The 24,612-nt window shown below is 34.8% G+C and overlaps 2 protein-coding genes across 2 annotated transcripts in view; both read left to right on the top strand.

Moving 5' to 3' along the window:
- The window catches only part of LOC133201991 (uncharacterized), a 25,022-nt gene extending 19,219 nt beyond the window's left edge, over positions 1-5,803 (top strand). The window contains exons 7-10 of the mRNA XM_061337775.1: positions 3,622-4,074; positions 4,681-4,929; positions 5,497-5,694; positions 5,778-5,803. Coding sequence (XP_061193759.1) covers positions 3,622-4,074; positions 4,681-4,929; positions 5,497-5,694; positions 5,778-5,803 — 926 coding nt within the window. The remainder of the gene's footprint in view (positions 1-3,621; positions 4,075-4,680; positions 4,930-5,496; positions 5,695-5,777) is intronic.
- LOC133201904 (probable serine/threonine-protein kinase pats1) lies at positions 5,746-23,936 on the top strand. The gene is made up of 4 exons (XM_061337694.1): positions 5,746-5,991; positions 13,692-13,789; positions 20,968-22,134; positions 22,942-23,936. The coding sequence occupies exons 1-4, from the start codon at positions 5,823-5,825 to the stop codon at positions 23,623-23,625; spliced, it is 2,118 nt and encodes a 705-aa protein (XP_061193678.1). The 5' UTR covers positions 5,746-5,822; the 3' UTR covers positions 23,626-23,936.
- The last annotated feature ends 676 nt before the right edge of the window (positions 23,937-24,612 follow it).

The following is a 24,612-nucleotide window of genomic DNA, read 5'->3' as shown; positions in this document are numbered from 1 at the left end:
TTTGTGTAAGGGTCGGCCTCTGTTGAATATATTGTGAAATCCATAATTGCCTTGTAATTCTTCATCCACTCTGCCCATGGGTATTAAGGAAACTTAAAGTTAGTGCATGCTTATAACTAGAAAGGGTGCCTTTTCTAAAATTGTAAATTTCTCGACTCCTTAGTCTAGGACCTCTGGTGCTAGGGCAGGGCAATATTTTTTGTTAGTCTACTTAAAGCAGTTATTCCCCTTTCGTATTCCTTATGATATTTTATCACTGTAATTAATGCAACTGAAAGGTCGATTAAGGTTGCATGGGATACCTCCACGTTATGACATTTTCCGTTTGAAGTATTGTTTTGATTTGCATGAGTGCTTGTTATCAGGTCAAAAATTGTAGATAAACTGTTTAAAAGAACACTCTGAAGCTATTTCTTTTTTTTTTGCAAGTTCTCACAAGTCAGCATTTTAGTTAAAATAGACAAAAAAAAAATTCCCAAGTATATAAACTTATTTATATAATTGAATTACTGACATTTAAAAAGGAAACCCTGTAAAAGTTAATTTAACATTGCTGCTTTTGAACACTTCTCAACCAAAGCTGTATTTTAATTGTTTAAGTGTTCAGCACCTTGTGTGCGGTGAGGCATGGATAAGTTTGATCACTTCACATTGTGCTGAATTATGACCAACTAATTATCCAATTTACCCAAGCTAGTCTTCTTTTTTTATTTTCTTCAAGAAGTAACTGTTTGGTCACAAATCAGCTAGTTGTTGTATATTGTCCCAAAACCTTTAGAGGAATGCATTCAGCTGCTCTGACAATTCTTGGAAAGCGATTGTACATGCATTGTTTTCAAAATAGTTGAAAGTTAAAAACTAAAAGTGTGATTTTTCCCCTGAGCCAAAGGCTCAAGTGAGCTTTTCTGATCGAAATTTGTCCGTTGTCTGTTGTCGTTGTCATTGTTGTCGTCATTGTAAACCTTTCAAATTTTCACATTTTCATCTTCTGATGAAGAATCACTAGGCCAATTTCAACCAAACTTGCCACAAAGTATCCTTGGGTAAAGTGAATTGAATTTTGTTCAAATGAAGGGTCATGCCTTCTTCCAAGGGGAGATAATTATGATTTCGTTAAAAATTAATGGCATCATTTAAAAATATTCTCAAGAACCACTGTGCTTGAAAACATGAAACTTATGTAGAGTCTTTGTGAGGTAGTGTAGATTCAAATTTGTTCAAATCATGACCCCCGGGGGTAGGGTGGGACCAAAATGGTGGATCAAAGTTTTATATAGGAATACAGAAGAAAAGTCTGTAAAAATCTTCTTCTCAAGAACAGCAAAGGCATGATTAGTCATATTTACATGGAAGCATCCTCAGGTAGTGTAGATTCAATTTTGTTCAAATCATAACCCCTGGGGGGAAGTTTCGTTTGGTATTGCTTACCACTTTAAATGAGAGAGTTTTAAAAGATTTTTTTTAACATACATTACAAAAAATACTTTTATAGTTTTTTCAGATAGAGTTATAAATAAAAGTAAAATAAAGAGACAAATGTCAATGTTAGAGGGAATGAGATTGGTTTTCTAAGAGTGCTCAAACCCTATTGCTTTGTTTAGACAAAATGGCGATAGCGACAAATGGAGGCAAGTGCAGGCAATTAAATAGAACTACTTTAAGATTTTTATTGAGTACTAAACAAATTATTTTGTTGACCCCTGATCATTAGCTCACTGAAAATTTTATGGTTGTCTGTTGTCGTGGTCACTTTTCACATTTTCATCTTCTTCTCAAGAACCAATGGACCAATTTTAACCAAACTTGGCACAGAGTATCCTTGGGTCAAGGGGATTCGAATTTGTTCAAATGAAGGGCCACACCCTCTTCCAAGGAGAGATAAGTAAGAAATAGTGAAAAATGGGTGGGTGTATCTCAAAAATTACTGGGCTAGAAAAGATGAAACTTATATGAAAGCTTTCTGACATAATGTAAATTCAATTTTGTTCAAATCATGACCCCCAGGGTAGGGTGGGGCCGCAATTGGCAATCAAAGTTTTACATAGAAATATATAGGAAAAATCTTTAAAAATCATCTTCTCAAGAACAGCAAAGAGATGATTTGTGATATTTATATGGAAGCATCCTCAGGTAGTGTAGATTCAAGTTTCTTCAAATCATGACCCTTTTGCTAGGTGGGATCACAATGGGCATTCAAATTTCAAAGTTTTACATAGAAATATATATAGGATAAGTCTTTAAAAATCTTCTTAAGAACAGTAAATCAATGATTAGACATATTTAATGGAAACATCTTTATGTAGTTTACATTCAAGATTGTTCAAATCATGACCCCCATGGGAAGGGAGGGACCATAATTGGTGATCAAAGTTTTAAATGAGAATACATAGGATAAATCATTAAAATTTTCTTACCAAGAATAACAAATCATATTAATGCATAGTCATATTAATTAAGAAACATCTTCAAGTAATGTTTATTCGAATTTTTTTCAAATCATGACCCCCGGGGGGTACATGTAGGAATGGGCCACAATAGAAGATCAAACATATAAAAAAAATCTTCTAAAGCTTTGATTAGTCAAACAAATATGAAAGCATCCTCAGTTAGTGTAAATTCAAACGTGAATAAATCAGGCCCCCCTTTTCGGGGGGGGGGGGGGTATTTGTGATCACCTATATTAAACCTTTCGAATACTAAAATGATTTCTTTTTTCTAGCCAATGTGCTCAGGTGAGTGATGTGGCCCTTGGGCCTCTTGTCCTATTTCTTTTTCTTCGGTCAGTTTTTTTTTTTTTTTTTTTTGCTTTTATTTACCCATGCAAACAAATTTGTGGTAGGATTGATTGATTGATTGTATGTTGTTTTACGTGACGTTTGAGAATTTTTCACTCATATAGAGGTGTCACCATATACCGGTGAAGGGCTTCAAATTTAGACCTTTACCCGACACTCAGGGCCATTGAGTAGTGAGGTTTCTTTATCGTGCCAGTGCTGTAGCCCTACCGTGACACGGGCCTCGGTTTTTAAGGTCTCATTCAAAAGACCCGTAACTTTCACTTCAAAGTGCCGAGGGCTTGGCAAAGGAACAGTTGCTACATATTTTTTTACAGACTTAGGTCAGTCGCGTCCGTGATTCAAACACTCGACCTTCTGATCATGGAGTGAGCGCTCTACCCACTGACAGCATTTTGTGGAAGGATATAGAATTCACCTAGTCTGTCTGTCCATGAAATTTTATCCTGGATATAAATTTGTAAATCATTGGAAGCTTATACATGGTACAGAGAATGTTAATGACCCAAAAATGTGTCTGGACCTTGATGCAAGGTCTTTTTGGCAAGTTCAATGTCACTCAAAGAAAAAATTATAGAATTTTTTTTTCGAGGTTTTAATAAAAAAAAATGGAAGCTCATATTTAGTACAAAGATTTTATTCCCTATGGGTGTGTCCTGATCATGAAGAATGTCATTCCTGCAAGTTCAAGGTCACTGGCAGAAAAAAAAACAACCAGAAAATTATTGTTAAGGCTATTGTTGTTGAAGATCTTGTTAAAGCTGTGTTGTTGAAGATGGTCAACATTTCAATCATATCAACTAGTTTTCTTTATTTAATTTTGTAGGTGGAGATGCATTCTTGATGTGCCTTCTTCTTTCCAGTTCTTACAAAATAAACATGAGAGAAGGAAACTGGATAAACAAGTACAACGCTGTTGCCAAAGGTTTTCAGTCCAAGGAAATCACGAAGCCATTTACACTTGAAGACTTAGAAAAATACAAACCAATCGTGAAATTCAATGAATCAGAGGTTAGGTTCTCTTCTGATATCTTCAAAGATATCAGTTTCCTCGAACTCTCAAAGAATTCAGAATTTGTGGATATCTTCCTGACTCTGGCAGAGAAAGGAAACATAGCTGAGTACTGCAGGTCATGGATTTACCCTCCAAAAGAGAATGAAGTCTTTTGCTGGTTATTGCCACAACAAACGGAAGAATTGATAGAAAAACTTGGAGAGGATATTTTCAAACACCCAACAATGCAGGACCCATCAATACATGATTTGGTGTTCAGCAAGGGTATGTTTATTTGATTTCAAAATTAAGAAATTCATGAATATTAAGGTTGAAGGATCTTCTTATAAGACAAATTACTCCGAATGGGATACGTCTTTCATTTGTCATGTTGAAATATCTTTGGAGCAATTTTTCCTCACAGGTTATACAGGTTATGATTATTTTTATTGTAAAATGCATAAATATTTCTTTTGGAAAATCATAAGCAATAAGCAACATGATTTTATATGAGGGAATAAAGTGATAATGATCATTAATTGTTATACCATAAAAGTAACTGATGCATATCACAGACTTTTTTTTAGGTTAAGAAAGTGTTTAAAAATGGACTTAGTGGCTTTTCCATTCCAATAGATATTTTTATCAAATAAGTTAAAATTGAATTAACAAGCTTTTTACAGATCTTGTCATACTTTCATGCATGAAAAAAAAAATGCAAATGATTAACCAGAGTACTAACTGAACACTACCCAACACCAGAGTGAATAGAGTTACTTGTATCCAACAAATTTTGTTTTCTTTAATTACAAGACATTTCTTTTTGAGGCTGTATGTTATTATGAATTTGACTGTTTCAGCATTGAATTGCAAGTGCTTTTGTCTTAATAGTTGGAATACCAATGCAGATTATTTTGAGGGGAGACAAATCTGTGATGAATTTTATCGAGAATTTAAAGAAAGGGAAGACAACCATGTACCATGCCTCTGGAATGATAATAGGGTGTGCTGGTAGTGGTAAAACAACATTGTTAGAGAGACTGAAGGGTATTGACCTCGAAGAAATAAAGAAAAATATCAGTTCAACCAGGGGAGTCGATATCCACACGGATGTTTTTGATGTGACAGACAGCATCCAAGGTATTGCTTATTTACTGATAATTTAATAGGGATTAATTTTCACATCTATTTGTCATGAATGATTTATGATTCAGGTGAGTGTTGTGGCACAATGGTCTTTTGTTTCAAAAATTGTATATATACAGCATATCACAGTATTGGCAAGAATGCTTGCTGTGAATACAATGTACCTACTTTGAAGAAAGGTATTTTATCACAAAGTACTTCACCACAATGAATTTTTCATCAGTCATCAGAATATAAAGATCCATGCATGTACAAGAACATAATTTATGCTACCTACAATGTATAAGGGGTCATTGTGATGTCATTATAAACTTGTTTTACATGTTTTATTGTATGCAAATTTATTATAATGAATATTTAGTGGAGAAAATATCCATACAACATGCTTCAATTTGCGCTTGTGATAAAAACTGTGTACATTAAGAGTCTTTAATTTTAGTCCAACATTGAATTTGTCTCTGAATAAGTTCCAAGACTACAGTAGACATGGTAGAATTAAAAAAAAAACAGAAGACTAATTTTCGTAGGAATTGCATGTCTAAGTTATTTTGCCTTTTGTAGTAAATTCTTCACACCAGCAGCAACGCTTTAAGATTAGTTTTGAGAAAACAAACCAACAGCTGAGTGATCCTGAAAATCCTGTGGAAGAAGCCAATGATGTGGAAATTCCGGATATAGTGGAGCCATTGGCTAGTAGAGGTTCTACTGCAGAGGCATCATATCGTGGACAGATGTCCCATGATGAAACCAACATTCAAAGTACCTCATCATATGAACAGATCTTGGCTACATCAAATGGAAAAGATTTCCCTAGTGATTCAGAACTTTCTGGAATATTACAGATAGTTACAAAAGACCTTTCAGATGATCCCGAGAAAAAAGTTACCATGACTGACTTTGCGGGACAGTGTGCATATTATGCCTCACACCAGATTTTTCTGAGTCCACGAGCATTCTTCATTCTGGTGCTCAATATGGAGAAGAAGTTTGATGATACGGTTGGAGAAGAAGTTTGTAGACAGGAAGGCTCCATATACAAGGGATGGACACACAGAGGTAAAATTATTAACTAGTATGAGCAGAAGGTCCAAGTGAGGTTTTCTGATTGAAGGATGTTCAGAATTTGTATGTCGTCTGTCATGTTTTTTCACCATGTTTTTTTCTGGTGTCTATAGTTTTTAAACTTTTCCCATTTTCGACTTTTTCTAAAGACCATTGCGGCTTTTTTGAAATGAACTTGCCACAAAGCTCCCTTGAATACAGTGAATTTGGGTTTGTTCAAACGAAGGGTCATGCCCTCCTTCAGGGAGAGATAATTTAGAATGATGACATCTTTCAAAATTGTGAATTTCATGGCCCCTGGGTAAGGGGTTCTGGTGTTAGGGCGGGGCTTGTTTATTATATACTGAAAATAAATTTATGCTTTGAAAATCTTCTCCTCTGCCCCTTGCAATTGGTATTAAGCAAACAAACTAAATACATAGTTCAGATGAGAAAGAATGCCTCTTCCAAAATTGTTAATTTCATGGCTTCAGGGTCAGGGGTTCTTGTGCTTGGGTGGGACTCTATTGATTAATTAGCAAAAATGCATTAATGCTTTGAAAATCTTCTCCTCTACCCCTGAGTACTAAGCAAAGAAACTAAATGCAATAATATCAATGTAAATGTATTAAATTAAATTATAAGTAAATGTACCTTTTCTTCGCTCCTTGGTATGTCGGAGGCAAACAGAGTACACAATTGTGATAAGTGGAGCAAATGAGAGTTACTTCCCTTGTTAGATGTTGTTAATCAAGAAATCCTTGTATATCATTATATTAACAGACTATTTAATTGAATGAAAATACAATAAAGAATGTTATATATATAGAAACAAAATAAAAATGAATGTTTGGTTTAAATGAGCAAAGCATTCTCAAAGTCAGATTCTTGCCTGGAAAGAAATATAAAAAATTGACATAAACATTATTAATATATTTAGCAAAAGCTGTAATTGTACATAGTATGCTTATACTGTGGTGTTCTGTTTGACAGTAGATGAGTTATTATCACTGGTAGAGTCATGGTTGACAAGAGACTGGACGAAGTTGTTTTATACTTTATCTAAGTAAATAAAAAATCACAGAGAGTCAGGGTGACCTATTGTAATTTGTGACAAGTGGCAAATAGCCATGTTGTATATCCAACTCTGTGTGTACTGAAATGTAGCACTAGGCAAGTGACAAAAACATATCTATATATATTGAATACCTTACACAATATGCAAGTCATCTTCGCTAGCCAAGGGTTTCTGATACGCTACTCTCCTCATAAGCCCTTGGCATACGGTGTTAAAAAGAGTTTTTTTTTTCTCAAGTAGTGATTGGAGTTGATCAATGTCGTTCGACCAATCAGCTATTGTTTTTAGCTCACCTGAGCTGAAAGCTCAAGTGAGTTTTTCTGATCGCCCGTTGTCCGTCGTCCGTCCATCTGTCCGTCTGTCCCTCCGTCCGTCTGTAAACTTTTCACATTTTCAACTTCTTCTCAAGAACCACTGGGCCAATTTTAACCAAACTTGGTACAAAGTATCCTTGGGTGAAGGGGAGTTTAAATTGTTAAAATAAAGAGCCAAATACCCTTACAAGGGGAGATAATAAAAAAAATACAAAAATAGGGTGGGGTCATTAAAAAATCTTCTTCTCAAGAACCACTGGGCCAGAAAAGCTGAAACTTATGTGGAAGCATCCTGGGATAGTGTAGATTCTAAATTGTTAAAATAGTGACCCCCAGGGGTAGGGTGGGGCCACAACAGGTAATCCAAGTTTTACATTGAAATATATAGGAAAAATCTTTAAAAATCTTCTCAAGAACCACTATACCAGAAAAGCTAAAACTTATGTGAAAACATCCTCGGATAATGAAGATTCTAAATTGTTCAAATCAGGACCCCCGGGGGCAGGGTGGGGCCACAATAGGGACTCCAAGTTTAATATTGAAATATATAGGAAAAATCTTTAAAAATGTTCTTCTCAAGAACCACTGGGCCAGAAAAACTGAAACTTATGTGGAAGCATCCTAGGGTAGTGAAGATTCTAAATTGTTCAAATCATGACCCCCGGGGCCACAATAGGGACTCCAAGTTTTACATTGAAATATGTAAGAAAAGTCTTTAAAAATCTTCCTCTTAAGAACCACTGGGCCAGAAAAGCTGAAACTTGTGTGGAAGCATCCTGGAGTAGTGTAGATTCTAAAGATTCTAAATTGTTCAAATCAGGACCCCCGGGGATAGGGCGGGGTCACAATAGGTAATCCAAGTTTTTTTATTGAAATATATAGGAAAAATCTTTAAATCTTCTTCTCAAGAACCACTGGGCCAGAAAAGCTGAAACTTATGTGGAAGCATCCTGGGGTAGTGAAGATTCTAAATTGTTCAAATCATGACCCTGGGGGGTAGGGTGGGGCCACAATAGGTATTACAAGGGGGAAAATCTGGTAAAGAACAGCATGGCCAAAGTTACTCAGGTGAGCGATGTGGCCCATGGGCCTCTTGTTTGTAAATGACGATATTTGCGTTCGGGATATATCTTGACTCTTTAATATCGGGAATGAAAAATGCAAGTAAACAACGATCCATAAGATAACATGTCATTCTATGAATAGTTATATGGTGTCATCCAATATCTTAATCTACGTACGTGAAAAATATGTGATTAAGAATCTATACTGAAGATGTAGATTTGTATTTTAACATGTTTAGATAACAAATTAACATAAAACATTACCTTCTTGTTAATAATTCTTTAAAAACATTATTTTTAGACCCCCTGAGTCACTCAGGTGACCTATTTCTATCTTTTTTCGTCCGTCGTCATGCATTGTCCGTCGTTCATCGGTCGTAAACTTTTGAACATTTTCAGCTTCTTCTCTGGAACCAGCAAACCATTTTCAACCAATTTTGGCATATAGCATCCATGGGTGAAGGGGAACAAAAATTATGAAATTCGTGGCCCCTACCCCCCTGGGGCATGAGGGGTGGGGCCAAAACCATCAAAATTAATGCAATCTTTAAATATCTTCTTCTATACTCCTGGACATCAAGCAGTCAAACTGTTACATGATTGAAATGAGCATTGAGCCCTCCACCAAAATTGTGAAATGCATGGCCCCAGGGTCACGGGTTCTAGTGCTAGGGTGGGGCTATATAGATCATATAGTGAAAGTGTATTATTTCTTTGAAAATCATCTTCTCTACTCTTGGGTATTATTGAAACAAATTGAATACATAGTAATGATAAGCAAGAGTGGCTCTACCAAAATTGTGAAATTCATGGCCCCAGGGTCAGGGGTTCTGGTGCTAGGGCGGGGCTATATAGATCATGTAGTGAAAGTGCATTATTTCTTTGAAAATCTTCTTCTCTACTCCTGGGTATTATTGAAACAAATTGAATACATTGTTATGATAAGCAAGAGTGACTCTACCGAAATTGTGAAATTCATAGTCCCAGGGTCAGGGGTTCTGGTGCTAGGGTGGAGCTATATAGATCATATAGTGAAAGTGCATTATTTCTTTGAAAATCTTCTTCTCTACTCCTGGGTATTATTTAAACAAATGCATAGTTATGATAAGCAAGGATGCCTTTCCAAAATTGTGAATTTCATGATCCCTGGATCAGAGGTTCTGATGTTAGGGTGGGGCTCTATTTATTATAGAGTGAAAATGCATTAATGCTTTAAAAATCTTCTCTGCACCTGGGCATATCAGAGGCAAAAAGAGTAAAAGTTTTAATAAGGAAGGGTATTTTTACCAGATTTTTGAACATCAGGACCATTTGGTCAAGTGTTCTGGTCCAGGCCAGGGCTCTATTAATTTGTATTCTACTGAGAGGAGTTATTCCCCTTTGCCATTTACTTGTGATAATTAATCACTGTAAATAATGTACTTGAAAGGTTAATAGAATAAGAGAATTATGCAAGAATTTTTGTTGTATAATACAAAATGTACTTTCATAGTTTAAATGATCAGGTAGACTTGTAAATAATAGATAAATAAAAACGACACAAAAATAACTTGTCTTATTAGATGGTCATCAAAGACCAAGAGAGGCCAATGTAAGAGATTTCAACAAGGAATTAAAAGAGTACAGAAGCACTGATAGTTTGTTTACATACTGTCTGGTGAGAGTGATAAATGGGGAACAGATAAGAACCTAATTTATGAACTGTTAATGAATACTAGACTAATAATATTGTTGATCCTGATCACCCTATTTTTCTTGCTTTTGGGCAAGAAAGCTTCACCTTTCAGTTCATTTTATACTCTATGGATCCTCTAAATTGTTGTATTATACTCAGGTGACCGTTAAGGCCCTTGGGCCTCTTGTTTAAATAAGCTTTTTATTTCTGTTGATGATGCAATATGTGCGTACCTGGTAAGAATCGTGATCACGTGACGAAAACAATCCTGTCTTTTGTCAGCACCGTATGTCAAGGGTTTATGAGGAGAGTAGCGTATCAGAAACCCTTGGCTAGCAAAGATGTACGCAAATGTCCATTGTATATGTATATTTTGCATTCATTATCATCCCTATAAGTCTTGGGAAAACCAAGTGTGATCCTAAGGAGATCACTCGGGTCTAACACGTTACAATAAGCAAGGGTATTTTTACCAGATTTTTGAAATTCATGAACAACATTGCTTCATCTATTAATTAATTTTGTTCTATACTTCTATGGATCCTTGACAGTGTTGTATTATACTCAGGTGACTGTTAAGGCCTTTGGGCCTCTTGTTTGTTACTGCCCAAGCTTTAAGATAATATGCGATTTCTCCCCATACATATGTTTTTGAAGTAAAAAAAAATGCTCTTTGAAATTGAAAATGTAAACAAGGGCGAGGATCATGCATTTTCTACTCCTTAAACTTTTCACTTTCAGTTTGCTTTTAAGGACATTGGCAAGGTTCCTGGTTATTGTATAGAATTTTTTCAAGAACTTTTGAGTAGGTTATATACTAATCAGGCTATATTCTGGATCATTTTACCTACCAATCCAACATTCTTTTTTAGATTTTGTTAAATTTAGTGTTTTTACAATATTTAATGCATTTCCTATGTAAAATGTTGATAAAAGGGACCTACATAATTTTCACCATAATATTTCTTCAAAACCCATTTATTTCATACAGTGTTTGTATTATATACATTATTGTATCTTCATTTCCTATGATTTCTAGATATTTTGGCTGAAAATGTATATATAGAAACAAGACATGGATATACCGGCACCGATCATCATTTTTGAGTTGCGTCCCTTAACAGCTAAAATTGGTTAAGAAACTGGTTGATTGTTTTTATCATTTAATTGATTGAATTGATTGAAACACGGTTGTCGTCATAAAAATATTGGCATGGATTTAATTTTACTTTTTTTCGTAGTTTACTGTTAGTAAATGCTGATTTCGTCACAGGTCCTAAGAAATGTTGTCAGACGGCATGATCGACCTACCTTTCAGCATATGTCACATCTTTGCCCTTCCCAGCATACTGAACATAACTATGGTAAATGACAACCTGTTGGCTCTTTGTCCCTGAATACAATGTACAACAAAGCCATTACTACTTTTCTTATTGCTGTATAGATGATTCTACCCATTGAAGGAAATACACATGCTTTTGTTTACCTCTGTAATATATGTTTTATTGGTTTTCACCGCTTAGAAAATTCTACACGGGAGATCACTCTCAATCACTATTTTATAAGTGAAAAAACCCATGTATTAAACCTTTTTTCTCCGGAAAAGGCTGACTTGCCAATGTCCTTAACTAATCGTTAAAAAAAAAAATAATTTTTTTTTCAAAAATACTTTACAGTAGGCTTTAGTAATTACACTCAAGACTACTCATGTGTTGTCTAGTCTAGGCATCTACTTATTAAAGAAAGACTTTAATTACTAATGAATCTTCTCACTGCACAATTTTTTGCAAAATACTGCAAACATTTATGATGTCAACTTTAGCGCTCGTTTTCTCGATAACGTCACAATGCACATAAGGGTGGTTTTCGCTTGACGGTCATCATATATATTAATACCTTACACACTAGGCAAGTGTCCATTGTATTTGTATATTTTGCATTCATTATCATTCTTGTAAGACTTGGGCAAACCAAGTATGATCCCAAGGAGATCGCTCGGGTATTCTTATTAGAATTTTGAAATTCTTGAGCAAGATAGCTTCTTCTTGCTTCATCTATTAGTTAATTTTGCTTAATATACTTCTATGGATCCTTTACAGTGTTGTATTATACTCAGGTGACTGGTAAGGCCCTTGGGCCTCTTGTTTCTTCAAAGAACAGCCAACTCATAAGGCATATTTAATGCAAGCATCTATAAGCAGTTTAGGTTTAAGTTTATTTTTCAGATTAGATTCCTCGATAAACTATTGAGAATACAATAGATTATCAGAGTTTTACAAGGGAGTACATAGGACGAAATCGGTAAAATAAAGTGGAAGATCACAATCACAATAAATCTTAATAAAAAGGAAGACTTATCAAAGATGTTAACTTTGGAGTTTATTTTTGTCTTAAGATCATGAGCACTGGAGTTAGAGTTGAGCCCAATTCAGAAATCCAAATTTGACTTAATGCATATATGTGTTGGACAAAACTTTTATCTAAAACAGCAGGTTTATGTTGATCGCACTAATATTAAGGCATTCCAATGTTGTACTGATTTAACTTTGAATAAATCTTATCTCCATTAGGTCTCGATTTTGATTCATATTGGCATGGAGTCAAAATATTTTTCTTTAAATAAAGGGGGAAATAAAGAAAATTACTAAGCAAAAGTGACTCAGGTGAGCATTGTGTCCCAGGGGCCTCTTATTATACAATGTTTATGGAACATAAAAATGAATGAATAAAGTTTTCTTTCTTCCTTTTGTGCGATTATAATTCAAAGCAAAATTTTGTTTTTGTAATGGAGAAAAACCAGAAATTCATGTTCATTCTAGGATTTCTTAAAGCTATTTTATGACCTTGCTTAAGTAGCCAAGGTAAAGGTCATTGACAGGAAAGATACAGTGTATATATCAATTCTAAAATGATCCATACCTTCTCTCCAGATGAGCACAAAAATCTTAATAACATTTGTCTCAAAAATTATGATCATTACAGATATATTCAGTATGATATCATACCAACTCAAGAAATACAATTGTTTTTACGATTGTTGTATGTGCAGTATGGAATACTGTTTCCATCTCCCATGACTTTCATAATCGATATACAGTGTAATCTATTTTTAAAAGTATATCACTAAAAAATATCATTATTAGAATTAGCATTGACAGAACTACAAGTATACAATAGCTAGACATTTGGCTGATAGGATCTCACTGATATCTATTTGAAAATCCCACTAGCCAAGACCTATGTTTGAACATCCTAAGGAATAAAACAATCTCAACGTTGTGAAAGACAGGTTTGTCAGAACATAATAATGCTATGGACAAATTGATGCCAGATTCTACACTTCTAAGTTTCTTTACATATGAATATTGCAGTCTATTGTCAGTCAGCATATATAAAAAGACTGATAGCATAACTTCAGCTTCTAAATTTATGATTGGGAAATTATAAAATATTGAGAGAAAAAAAATCCATAGTAGTTGTATAATTCATTTTTCACTGATAGTTTTGCATTTTACCTGAAAAATAATTAGGTCCAATTTTATCCAGGGAATATTTGTTTACATTATGTTTTGTTTTAAATTCAGATTACCTTGAATTCTGGATGAAGTCCATTCACCAGTACAGCAGTGATAAGGCTCCTGTGATCCTGGTTGGTACACACAGTGAAAACAAAACAGAAAAGGTGCAAACTTTTTGTTTCTTCTAAATAAAAGTCAAAACTTTATATTATCAAAAAATCATATATATATTTTTTAAATGAATTTTAGAACAAACAATTGACAAAAAGTGTGCAAGAGTTTTGAATATTTTGTTATACCTCTAAAATCAATGGTAAGGAATGAGAAACCTTTTTTTTAATTTAATGATAATGGAATGGATCTGTAGTAAGGCGGTTTTAGATTAATCACTAAGAATTGAGATGTATTAAGTTTTTTTAAAAAAAAAAACCTTAAATTCGTAAAGGAGAATGAAAACATTGTTTTAAGTTTTTTAGCTTATCTAACACAGGCACTTGTTTCCGAAATAAATTTTTAACCCATAGTATAATAATAACACAAGGTATCTAACTCTGAATGACACGGAGTACCCCCTTCCCCCAGAATCGCACTCAATTACACTTTCAGAGGAAAAACACTGACAAACTGTTTATACCTATGTTTTCTAAGATAATTTATCTACACAACCATATATGGCATGCTTGTCTTTATTATGTCTCCCCTTCCAGGGGAGACATATTGTTTTTGTCGATTTTCTTATTGAATTTCTTCTTCTTCTTCTTCATCCAAATTTTGTCCAGGCCGTAACTTTAATACCCTTTGACATTAAGACTTCAAACTTGGAACATACATAGATGACATTGAGAAGGAGTGCACGCCACCAACATTTTTGACCTTGACCTATTTATAAGGTCAAGGTCAATCTTTTACATCAAAATAGAGTTTAGCCCATAACTTGAGATCCCTTTGATATTAGGACTTCAAACTTGTAACATAGGAAGAAGACCTTGAGACAAAATGCACTGCATTAGAATTTTGACCTTGACCCCTTTCTGCCTTCAAGGTCAAATAGGGAAAAAACACGATCTGACCATAACTTGAGAACCTTTTGACATTAAGACTTCAAACTTGGAACATGCAGAGGTGGTATAAAGGAGGGATGCATGCCACCAAAATTTTTGACCTTGATTCAGTTATTATAAGGTCAAGGTCAATCTTTTACATCAAAATAGAGTCCAAGCCATAGCTTGAGTACCCTTTGATATTAGGACTTCAAACTTGTAACATAGAAAGAAGACATTGATACAAGATGCAACACACCAAAATTTTTGACCTTGACCTCTTTTCTTCCTCAAGGTCAAATAGGGAAAAAACTTGATTAAACCATTACTTAAGAATCCTTTGTTATAAAGACTTCAGACATTGAACATGCAGAAGTGGTATGAAGGAAGGATGCATGCCACCAAAATTTTTGACCTTGATCCAATTATTATAATGTCAAGGTTATTCTTTTACATCAAAATAGAGTCCAGGCCTTAGCTTGAGTACCCTTTGATATTAGGACTTCAAACTTGTAACATAGAAAGAAGACATTGTTACAAGATGCAACGCTTCAAAATTTTGACCTTGACCCCTTTCTTCAAGGTCAAATAGAGAAAACATGACTAGACCATAACTTGAGAACCCTGACATTAAGACTTCAAACTTGGAACATGGAGAGGTGGTATAGAGGAAGGGTGAATGGCAACATTTTTTCACCTTGACCTATTAATAAAGCCAAGGTCAATCGTTTACATGAAAATATAGTCTAGGTCATAACTTCAGAACTTTTTGACATTAGGATTTCAAACTTGGAACAAGGAAAGACAACATTGAGACTAAATGTACTGCATCAAAATATTTGACCTTGACCACTTTCTTCAAGGTCAAATTAAGAAAAACACAACCAGACCATTACTTGAGATGCGTTTGACATGAAGACTTGAAATTTTGTACACAGAATTTGAGTTGAGATGCACTACATTATTATTTTTTACCCTGATCATATATTTGCACTCGTTAATGTTGGTAAAGAAGGGGAGACGTGTTTTTTTGTAAAAAAAAAACAATACCCACTAGTTTTCTTTAGTCTCTGTAATCGTCGAGTGGAAAAGACGATTTCAACCATGAAATGGTATGTGCTAATCCCGCACAGAGATTTTGATTGGCTAAAAATCTGTTTCTAAAATTACATAGGATAAACATCGTAATGTTTTCAGGGAAAATCAGACGTAAACAAGTTCTATTTACTCATGCAATATTTAAACATTGGAATTGAATTTTTAAACCCACTCATTTTTTAATTTTGTTCTCTGTGCGGGATTAGCACATACCATTTCATGGTTGAATTCGACTTTTCCACTCGACGAGCAGAGTTTTGACGCTGTTTACGGAGACTAAAGAAAATAAAGACAAGCATGCCATATATGGTTGTGTAGATAAATTATCATAGAAAACATAGGTATAAACAGTTTGTCAGGGTATTTCCTCTGAAAGTGTAATTGAGTGCGATTCTGGGGGAAGGGGGTACTCCGTGTCATTCGGAGTTAGATACCTTGTGTTATTATTATACTATGGGTTAAAAATTTATTACCGAAACAAGTACCTGTGTTATCTAAGCTGAGAGCTCAAGTGAGCTTTTTGAACATATTTTGTGCACTTCTGTTGGTCTGTCTTTCATTAAACCTTTAACATATGCAACTACTAAAAACCACTAGGCCAATTTCAACTAAACTTAAGTTTGCACACAGCATCCTTGGAAGAATATATTGAATTTTTAGCTCACCTCGACGAAGTCGAGATGAGATTATGCTATACCGTCGGTGTTGGCGTCGGCTTCCAGGTTAAAGTTCTAGGAGCAAGTCCATTCCCAAGTAACTATAAGCCCTACCTGGACCAAATTTGCATGGATGATGCATCTAGGGATGGACACTACCACACTCGCTTCGGATGCTGGATCTGACCTAGATTTTCCACATATGTGACCAGGTTAAAGTTTTTGGAGCAGGTCTGTTCCCAAGTAACTATAAGTCCTACCTAAACCAAACTTGCATGGATGATGCATCTAGAGATGGACACTACCTCACTTGCTTCTGATACTGGATCTGACCTAGATTTTCGACATGAATGAGCAGGTTAAAGTTTTTGGAGCAGGTCCATTCCCAAGTAATATAAGCCCTACCTAGACCAAACTTGCATGAATGATGCATTTAGGGATGGACACTTTCACACTTGATTCGGATGCTGGATCTGACCTAGATTTTCCAGATGAGTGACCAGGTTAAAGTTTTTGGAGCAGGTCTGTTCCCAAGTAACTATAAGTCCTACCTAAACCAAACTAGCATTGATGATGCATCTAGGGATGTACAGTAACTCACTTGCTTTGGATGCTGCATCTGACCTAGATTTTCCACATGAGTGAATTTTAGCCATATTTTAACCACATTAGCATGGATGATGTATCTAGGGATGGATACTTCCAGACTTGCTTTGAATCTAAATATGATCTACATTTTCCAGATGAGTGACCAAGATAATTTTTTGGGAGTAGCTATAAAATATTATGGCCTGTTATGATAAACTTTGTATAGATAGTGCATCTAAGGATGAAAACTTCCAGACTTGCTCTGGATTTTGGAACTGACCAAAGTTTTCTTGATTAGTAAACAGGTTAAAATTTTTTGAGCAGGTCTATTTCCAAGTAACTATAAGTCCTACTTAAATCAAACTTGCATGGATATTGATCTTTGGATGTACACTAACTGGAAAAAAAATATGATGTGAAATTTGAATTACTTATAGATAACATTCGTCGAGGTGAGCTTCGTAATCTTTGATTACCTATGTTTTTAGCTCACCTGAGCCGAAGGCTCAAGTGAGCTTTTCTGATCAAAATATGTCCGTTGTCTGTCGTCGTTGGCGTTGTTGTCGTTGTAAACTTTTCACAATTTCATCTTCTTCTCCAGAACTACTGGGCCAATTTCAACCAAACTTGGCACAGAGTATCCTTGGGTGAAGGGGATTCAAGTTTGTTCAAATGAAGGTCCACGCCTTCTTCCAAGGGGAGAGAATCATGAATTCATGAAAAATTAATGCCATCATTTAAAAATCTTCTTCTCAAGAACTACTGTGCTTGAAAATATGAAACTTATATGGAAGCATCCTCAGGTAGTGTAGATTCAATTTTATTCAAATCATGACCCCCTGGGGTAGGGTGGGGCCACAATGGGCGATCAAAATTTTACATAGGAATATTTTTCTAAAACTCTTTAAAAATCTTCTTCTCAAGAACAGCAAAGCCATGATTGGTCATATTTATATGGAAGCATCCTCAGGTAGTGAAGATTCAAGTTTGTTCAAATCATGACCCCCAGGGGTAGGGTGGGGCCATAATGGATGATCAAATTTTTAAATAGGAATATATAGGAAAACTCTTTAAAAATCTTCTTCTCAAGAACAGCAAAGCCATGATTGGTTATATTTATGTAGTAGCATCCTCAGGTAGTGTAGATTCAAGTTTGTTCAAATCATGACTGCTGGGGGTAGGGTGGGCCCACAATGGGTGATCAAAGTTTTACATAGGAATATATAGGAAAATTCTTAAAAAATCTTCTCAAGAACAGCAAAGCCATGAATGGTTATGTTTATATGGAAGCATCCTTAGGTAGTGTAGATTCAAGTTTGTTCCAATCATGACCCCCAGGGTAGGGTGGAGCCACAATGGGCGATCCAAGTTTTAAATAAGAATACATAGGAAAAATCTGTAAAAATCTTCTTCACAAGAACAACAAAGCCATGATTGGTCATATTTACATGGAAGCATCAAGTAGTGCAGGTTCAAGTTTGTTCCAATCATGACCCCGGGGGTAAGGTGGGGCCACAATTGGTGATCAATGTTTTACGTAAAATACATAGGAAAAATTTGTAAAAATCTTTTTCTCAAGAACAGCAAAGCCATGTTTGTTTTTTTTTATGGGTGCATCCTCAGGTAGTGTAGATTCAAGTTTGTTTAAATCATGACCCCCCAGGGGTAGGGTAGGGCCACAATGGGCGATCAAAGTTTTACATAGGAATACATAGGAAAAAGCAAGCCTTTTAAAATCTTCTTCTGAAGAAAAGCAAAACAATAATTAGTCATATTTAAATGCAAGCATCCTCAGGTAATGTAGGTTCAAATTTTGTTCAAATCATAACCCCCAGGAGAACAGAGGGGCCATAACAGGGGATCATAGTTATACAAAGGAAACAAATGATATATCAATAAGAATTGTCTTCCTAAGAACAGCATTAGTTGTCATATTAATTCAAAAGCATCCCTTTGAAGTATAGATTCAAGTTCAAATTACCCCCCCCCCCCCTTCGAACCACTTTTATATCAAAACTGACTTCAACTGATTTCTGCTTTTTCCTAGCCAGAGTGCTCAGGTGAGCGATGTGGCCCCTGGGCCTCTTGTTAAGCTTCAACTAGAATATTTGGGGGATTTTTTTTCTAATCACAAAAAAATTATTAAAATATTAACATGACTGTACTGTAGTGCAGTTAGTAAAATTTCAAGATGAGACCATATTTCTTAGAATGGGTCACAAAAGGGGTTAAATAGCATTTCACATTGACATATGTAAAAAATATTTCATGTGTTCTCCCAGTTAACTAAAGAATTACATTACATGTACCTAGGAGGAATTTAGTCAAAATGGAAAGCAAGTATTCACATAGCATGAAGATTCGATTGTTTTTATTTTGGAGTGACATGATGTAAAAGGTAAAGATAACGAACAGTGATTGATCTCAGAAAATCCACAAACAATACAAATATGTGAAGAAGGCATAAAACACTGACCCTGGAAATTCCAGAGGGGGATCAAGTACTTAGGAGGAGTAAGCATCCCCTGTTGACCAGTCACACCCGCTGTGAGCCGTATGTATTGATCAGGTAGAGGAACTATCTGTAGTCAATTCAGTACAAAAACAAAGGCCTAACAATTAGTATGAAACAAGTCAGCCAAAATACGACCCAGTGATAGGACATACTTTTTAACAAGGTCATTATAACGACCATAAAATTTACGAAAAGCATCATTTCAAATAACTTTTAACAGTTATTTAGTAAATATATGGAATTGATTATTATATGGTATAGCATTAGATTGTGCTAAACAGGTTAGGTATCTGTTCGGCTAATATTTCTCAAGTGAATGATTAAGGTCATTGAACTCAGGTATTTAAATCAAAGAAATCTCTGAACTTATTTCATATTTAGCTCACCTGGGCTTAAGTGAGCTTTTTTGATCGAAAGTTGTCCGTTGTCTGTCATTGTCATTTTCAACTTCTTCTGAAGTTCTTCTGAAGAACCACTGGGCCAATTTCAACCAAGCTTGCCACAAAGTATCCTTGGGTAAAGAGGATTCATGTTTGTTGAAATGAAGGGCGATGGCTTCTTTCAAGGGGAGATAATTACAACTTTGTGAAAAGTGAATGGCATCATTTAAAAATCTTCTTCTTAAGAACCATAGTGCTGGAAAATATGAAACTTATGTGAAATCATCCTGAGGTATTGTAAAATCAAGTTTGTTTAAATCATGACCACTGGGGCTAGGGTGGGGCCACAATGGGCAATCAAAGTTTTACATAGGAATACATAGGAAAATCTTTAACATTCTTCTTCCCAAGAACAGCAAAGCCATGATAGGTCATAATTATAAAGAATCATCCTCAATAATGTTGATTCAAATTTGTTCAAAATCATGACCTCCAGGAGTATAGAGGGGCCATAAGCCATAACAGGAGATCATGTTATACAAAAGAATATATATATATATATATATATATATATATATATATATATATATATATATATATATATATATATATATATATATATATATATAAATTCTCTTCTTAAAACAGCAAAGTCAAATTTTAAGCATATTAATTTAGAAATATCCTCAGGTAGTGTAGATTCAAGTTTGTTCATATCATACCACTTTAATATTTAAGCTTTTCAATACTGAACTGATTTCTGTTTTTTTCTTAGCCAAAATGCCCAGGTGAGCGATGTGGCCCCTGGGCCTCTTGTTAAGTGTTTTTGAACAATACAAGAAGAATACCTACATTTTTGATAATATTCATATGGATAACAATCATATAATTGTAGTGTGCCCCGGGTTTTAATTTATATTGCTTATTGTAATTTGTAAGTTCTTCCTTGTGTTAGATAAAGTCTGTCCTAACAGACAAAATGTGAACCAATTAAATTAGCTTGAGCATCATCCTACCAATATCTTGTCAATTGCATATAATATAAGAAGGGATTTATTTCAACAGGAGAAAATGCTGTTTTTCCGACAAATATGGAAAATTTTAGAAATGAAGGAGAAAACGTTGCACAAACATCTTGATGTGAAGAGGCAGTTTGCAGTTGGATTCCATGACAATGAAAGTATTGAAAAAATCAAACGGTCCATTCTTGATATTGTGCCCAAACTTGATCACTGGGGTGAAGAACTTCCACAATCATGGGCAATGTTTGAAAAATTCTTTCAGGAAAAGAGAAATTTCAAGATTTTGAGCAAAGCTGAACTACAGAGATTCAATGAAGCATTGCCAGAGGGAATAAAGCTCCAAACTGATGATATAAATGTTATGCTGCAGTTCTTCCATGACATCAGAGAACTTTTACACTTTGGTCAAGAATTCCTCAATGAAGTAATTATTCTTGACGTTCAGTGGTTCGCAGATGCATTTAAAAATGTTATAACAGATGAAAACCATGCAAAGGAGGATTTGTTTCACCTTGCCTCAGAGTGGGACAAGTTCAATGAAGCTGGAGAGTTACATGACACTTTGCTGTCTGCTATATGGAGAATGAACAACAATGGTTACATTGAACACAAAGATGATATTATGCTGTACATGGAGAAGTTAGGACTCTTAGCTAAATTGAGTGACAAAAAATGGTATGTTCCCTGTATGAACAAAACACCATTTTGTATGGAATACTTTTCATCATATCATGCCTCATCCATCATTTGCTACAGATTTGATCTTCTTCCTGCCAGCATTTTCCATCGTCTTATAGCAACTTGCATTCAGATTCCTTGGGAGATTTTTTCTGATGGAGACCAGGAATGTATTTATCAGACGGCAGCTGTGTTCATGTATCAGGACATGCAACATAATATTCTGCTTGGAATGACCCAAACAGAAATTCAGTTGCAAGTGTTTGTTGTGGAAGGAGAAGTTGATGTTTCAACATGTCACCAGATCAGAGAAAACATAGAGCATATTTTACACAATCTTTCCAGCACATTCGAGAAGAACTCAGAATTCCATGTTGCGTTCAAGTGTAAACCTACTGGATTTTGTGATAGCAAAGAAAGCGCTGTCATCAGTGAATCTAAGTTTATCAGAGAGACTTTTCTGTGTCCATCCTGTCCGGCAAACAAAAAGCATCGTATCAACACAAACAACATCACAAAATATTGGAAACAGGTAACTCTTCTAAAATGTAAAGTACACGTACTACATATAACTTAAACTTGGTATAAAAACTGACACTGAATCTATTTCTGTAAAAAGGACCCAAATAATGTTATTATGCTATTTGATGTAATATACATGACAAGAAGCATTCTGCTAAAATATATTTAACACCCATTTCTGAAGCTATAAACCTCTCTGAGATTTCTTTATAATAAAGCCATCTGAAAGTGATATTACCTTGCAGAAACAGTTCATCCCCCCTTTCCTATGAAAGCTTAATATTTTTTGAAATAATTATTTTTGTTATGTCTTGAACCAAAAATATTAATATGATATGAAGGTTAATAAAAGAATACCTGATTTATTGGAGGTTTCTAAAGGATCTATGAATCATTAAATGCATAACATTTGTGATAACTAAGTATTTTAATAAAGATATTTTATTCCTTGCCATACTATTATGACCACAAAAACTTCTTTTGGAAAATTTTAAAGTTTCTAAAATGTTAAAATTTGATGGTCTACAAATAATACATTTATAGTTTTCTTAGGCCTACAAATGAAGCATAAGAGTATAAAAAAACATGACGCCGGTCTGATAACTAAATTTTCCCACTTTTTCAGAACATTAAAGACCTTTAGATCCTTTGGAATCATGCAGCATTCAATCGCTAAAGCCACCTGAACATCAATCTGCTTAAACTTTTTAGTAAAAAGAGCTAAATGATTTTCTTATTTAACTTTGTATTTGATTGTTTATGTTTTATTTAAGATGGCCTGATCATATTAACTGAAAGAAAACAAATTTTGTTTCAGATAAAGACGAGTGTTGCCAGCGCTACCTCTGGACTAGACCTGGGAGGTAGATCTAGATTTGCCAAACTTGGAATGGCAACAAATGATGTGTTAATTCAGGCATGTAGAGATATGCTGGAGATGGAGGTACCACCTTCCCATATTGAAAACAAAGTGAAATCATCTAAAATCAAATTAAACCAAGATCAAAAGGATCTCGTGCAAAAAGCTAAAAGTTCTGGTTATAATATTTTTGATATTTCATTGACGTACACCTTAGTCAGAAACATTTGCTCAAAGATCCCTAAACCGACAAAAGGATCATGGGGAGGTAACAGTATGCCTGCTCCAGGAGAGATTATGGTTGGTGATGACATAGAGAGAATCAGGTTAACCCGAAACAATTTGACTGCGCATGTGAGCTCAGCCTCCACCCCTCAGACAGAATTCGATGACACTTGGTCAATGATGTCAGATATCTGCAAAAGACTGGAAACCTTCACTGGAAAGAAGTACCTGGATAAACTTAATTACATTCAAAAACTGACCCTGAAAGAGGAAGACGAAGATGATATTATTGAAAAGGTTAAAATGGAAAGCCAGCATGAAATGATGAAAGAAATGTGGTCAGATATGAAAGACATAAAGGCAGCAGTATTGAGGCCTGAAAGCAAGCATGCTTCAAATTATGAGTATTACTCATAAAATGATATGTTCACCTGTGTGTAAATTTTAAGTATTTTTGAACTCAATACAATTTCTGTGATTTTGCAAGTGTTTGTAGGATTTGATAATTACAATTTACATGTATTTATGTTTTTTGAACTTGATCCAAGCTCCAGAAGATTTGGTGGTTTCATATTAAAATCAACATTAAGAAGCCAATGTTTATTACGAATATGGTTTCTCTGGAATTAACACTTGCACTTAATTTAGGATGAAGGTCATTTTCATGTAGTAGGAAGTAAATGTAAATAGTATTGATATGTCAAATATTGAAATGTTTCACTCTACAACTTTAGAACACTTGTTAGAATAAATCTAAACATAATTAGTTCATTTTCATTCATCTTATCTTTGTCATTCTTTCATTCTTTATCCCGGTTTTGTATTTAATTCTGTTATCTATTTTTCTTTTTATACCCCATGCAACAAGTTGCGTGAGGTATAATGATTTTGACCCGTCCGTCAGTCAGTGTGTCAGTCATTCAGTCCTGTTTTTTTGTCAGTGCAACTCCTCATAAACCGCTGCACAGAATTTGGTCAAGCTTTGCAGATATTTAGGACACAATGTGTAGATGTGCATATTACCAGGAAATTCCGATTCCTTTATTTTTTCAGGGAATTTCGGCACTTTTGAACTTATATTTTTGGCCATATCTTGAATATAGAGATGAACAGTTTGTCAACGCAACTCCTCTTAAACCGCTGCACAGAATTTGGTCACACTGTGCAGATGTTTAGGACACAGTGTTTAGATGTGCATATTACCAGGAAATTCTGGTTCCTTTATTTTCCTGGGAATTTCGGCACTTTTGAACTTAGATTTTTGGCCATATCTTGAATATAGAGATGAACAGTTTGTCAGCGCAACTCCTTAAACCGCTGCACAGAACTTGCATGGTCAAACTTTGCAGATATTTAGTACACAGTGTGTAGATGTGCATATTACCAAGAAATTGCAATTCCATT

Source organism: Saccostrea echinata, unplaced genomic scaffold (genome assembly GCF_033153115.1).
Source record: "Saccostrea echinata isolate AGI-Se365-2 ecotype Australia unplaced genomic scaffold, CSIRO_AGI_Sech_v1 ptg000046l, whole genome shotgun sequence".
NCBI classification, from domain to species: Eukaryota; Metazoa; Mollusca; class Bivalvia; order Ostreida; family Ostreidae; genus Saccostrea; species Saccostrea echinata.
This window is presented reverse-complemented; position numbering and strand designations above follow the sequence as displayed.

What these genes read in the sequence shown, in the direction of transcription:
- LOC133201904 (XM_061337694.1), top strand. Translation starts at nt 5,823, where the DNA reads ATGACTGACTTTGCGGGACAGTGTGCATATTATGCCTCACACCAGATT. An exon ending in CAAGGGATGGACACACAGAG is followed by an intron (nt 5,992 to 13,691) that starts GTAAAATTATTA and finishes TTTTAAATTCAG; the next exon opens with ATTACCTTGAATTCTGGATG. An exon ending in GTGAAAACAAAACAGAAAAG is followed by an intron (nt 13,790 to 20,967) that starts GTGCAAACTTTT and finishes TTATTTCAACAG; the next exon opens with GAGAAAATGCTGTTTTTCCG.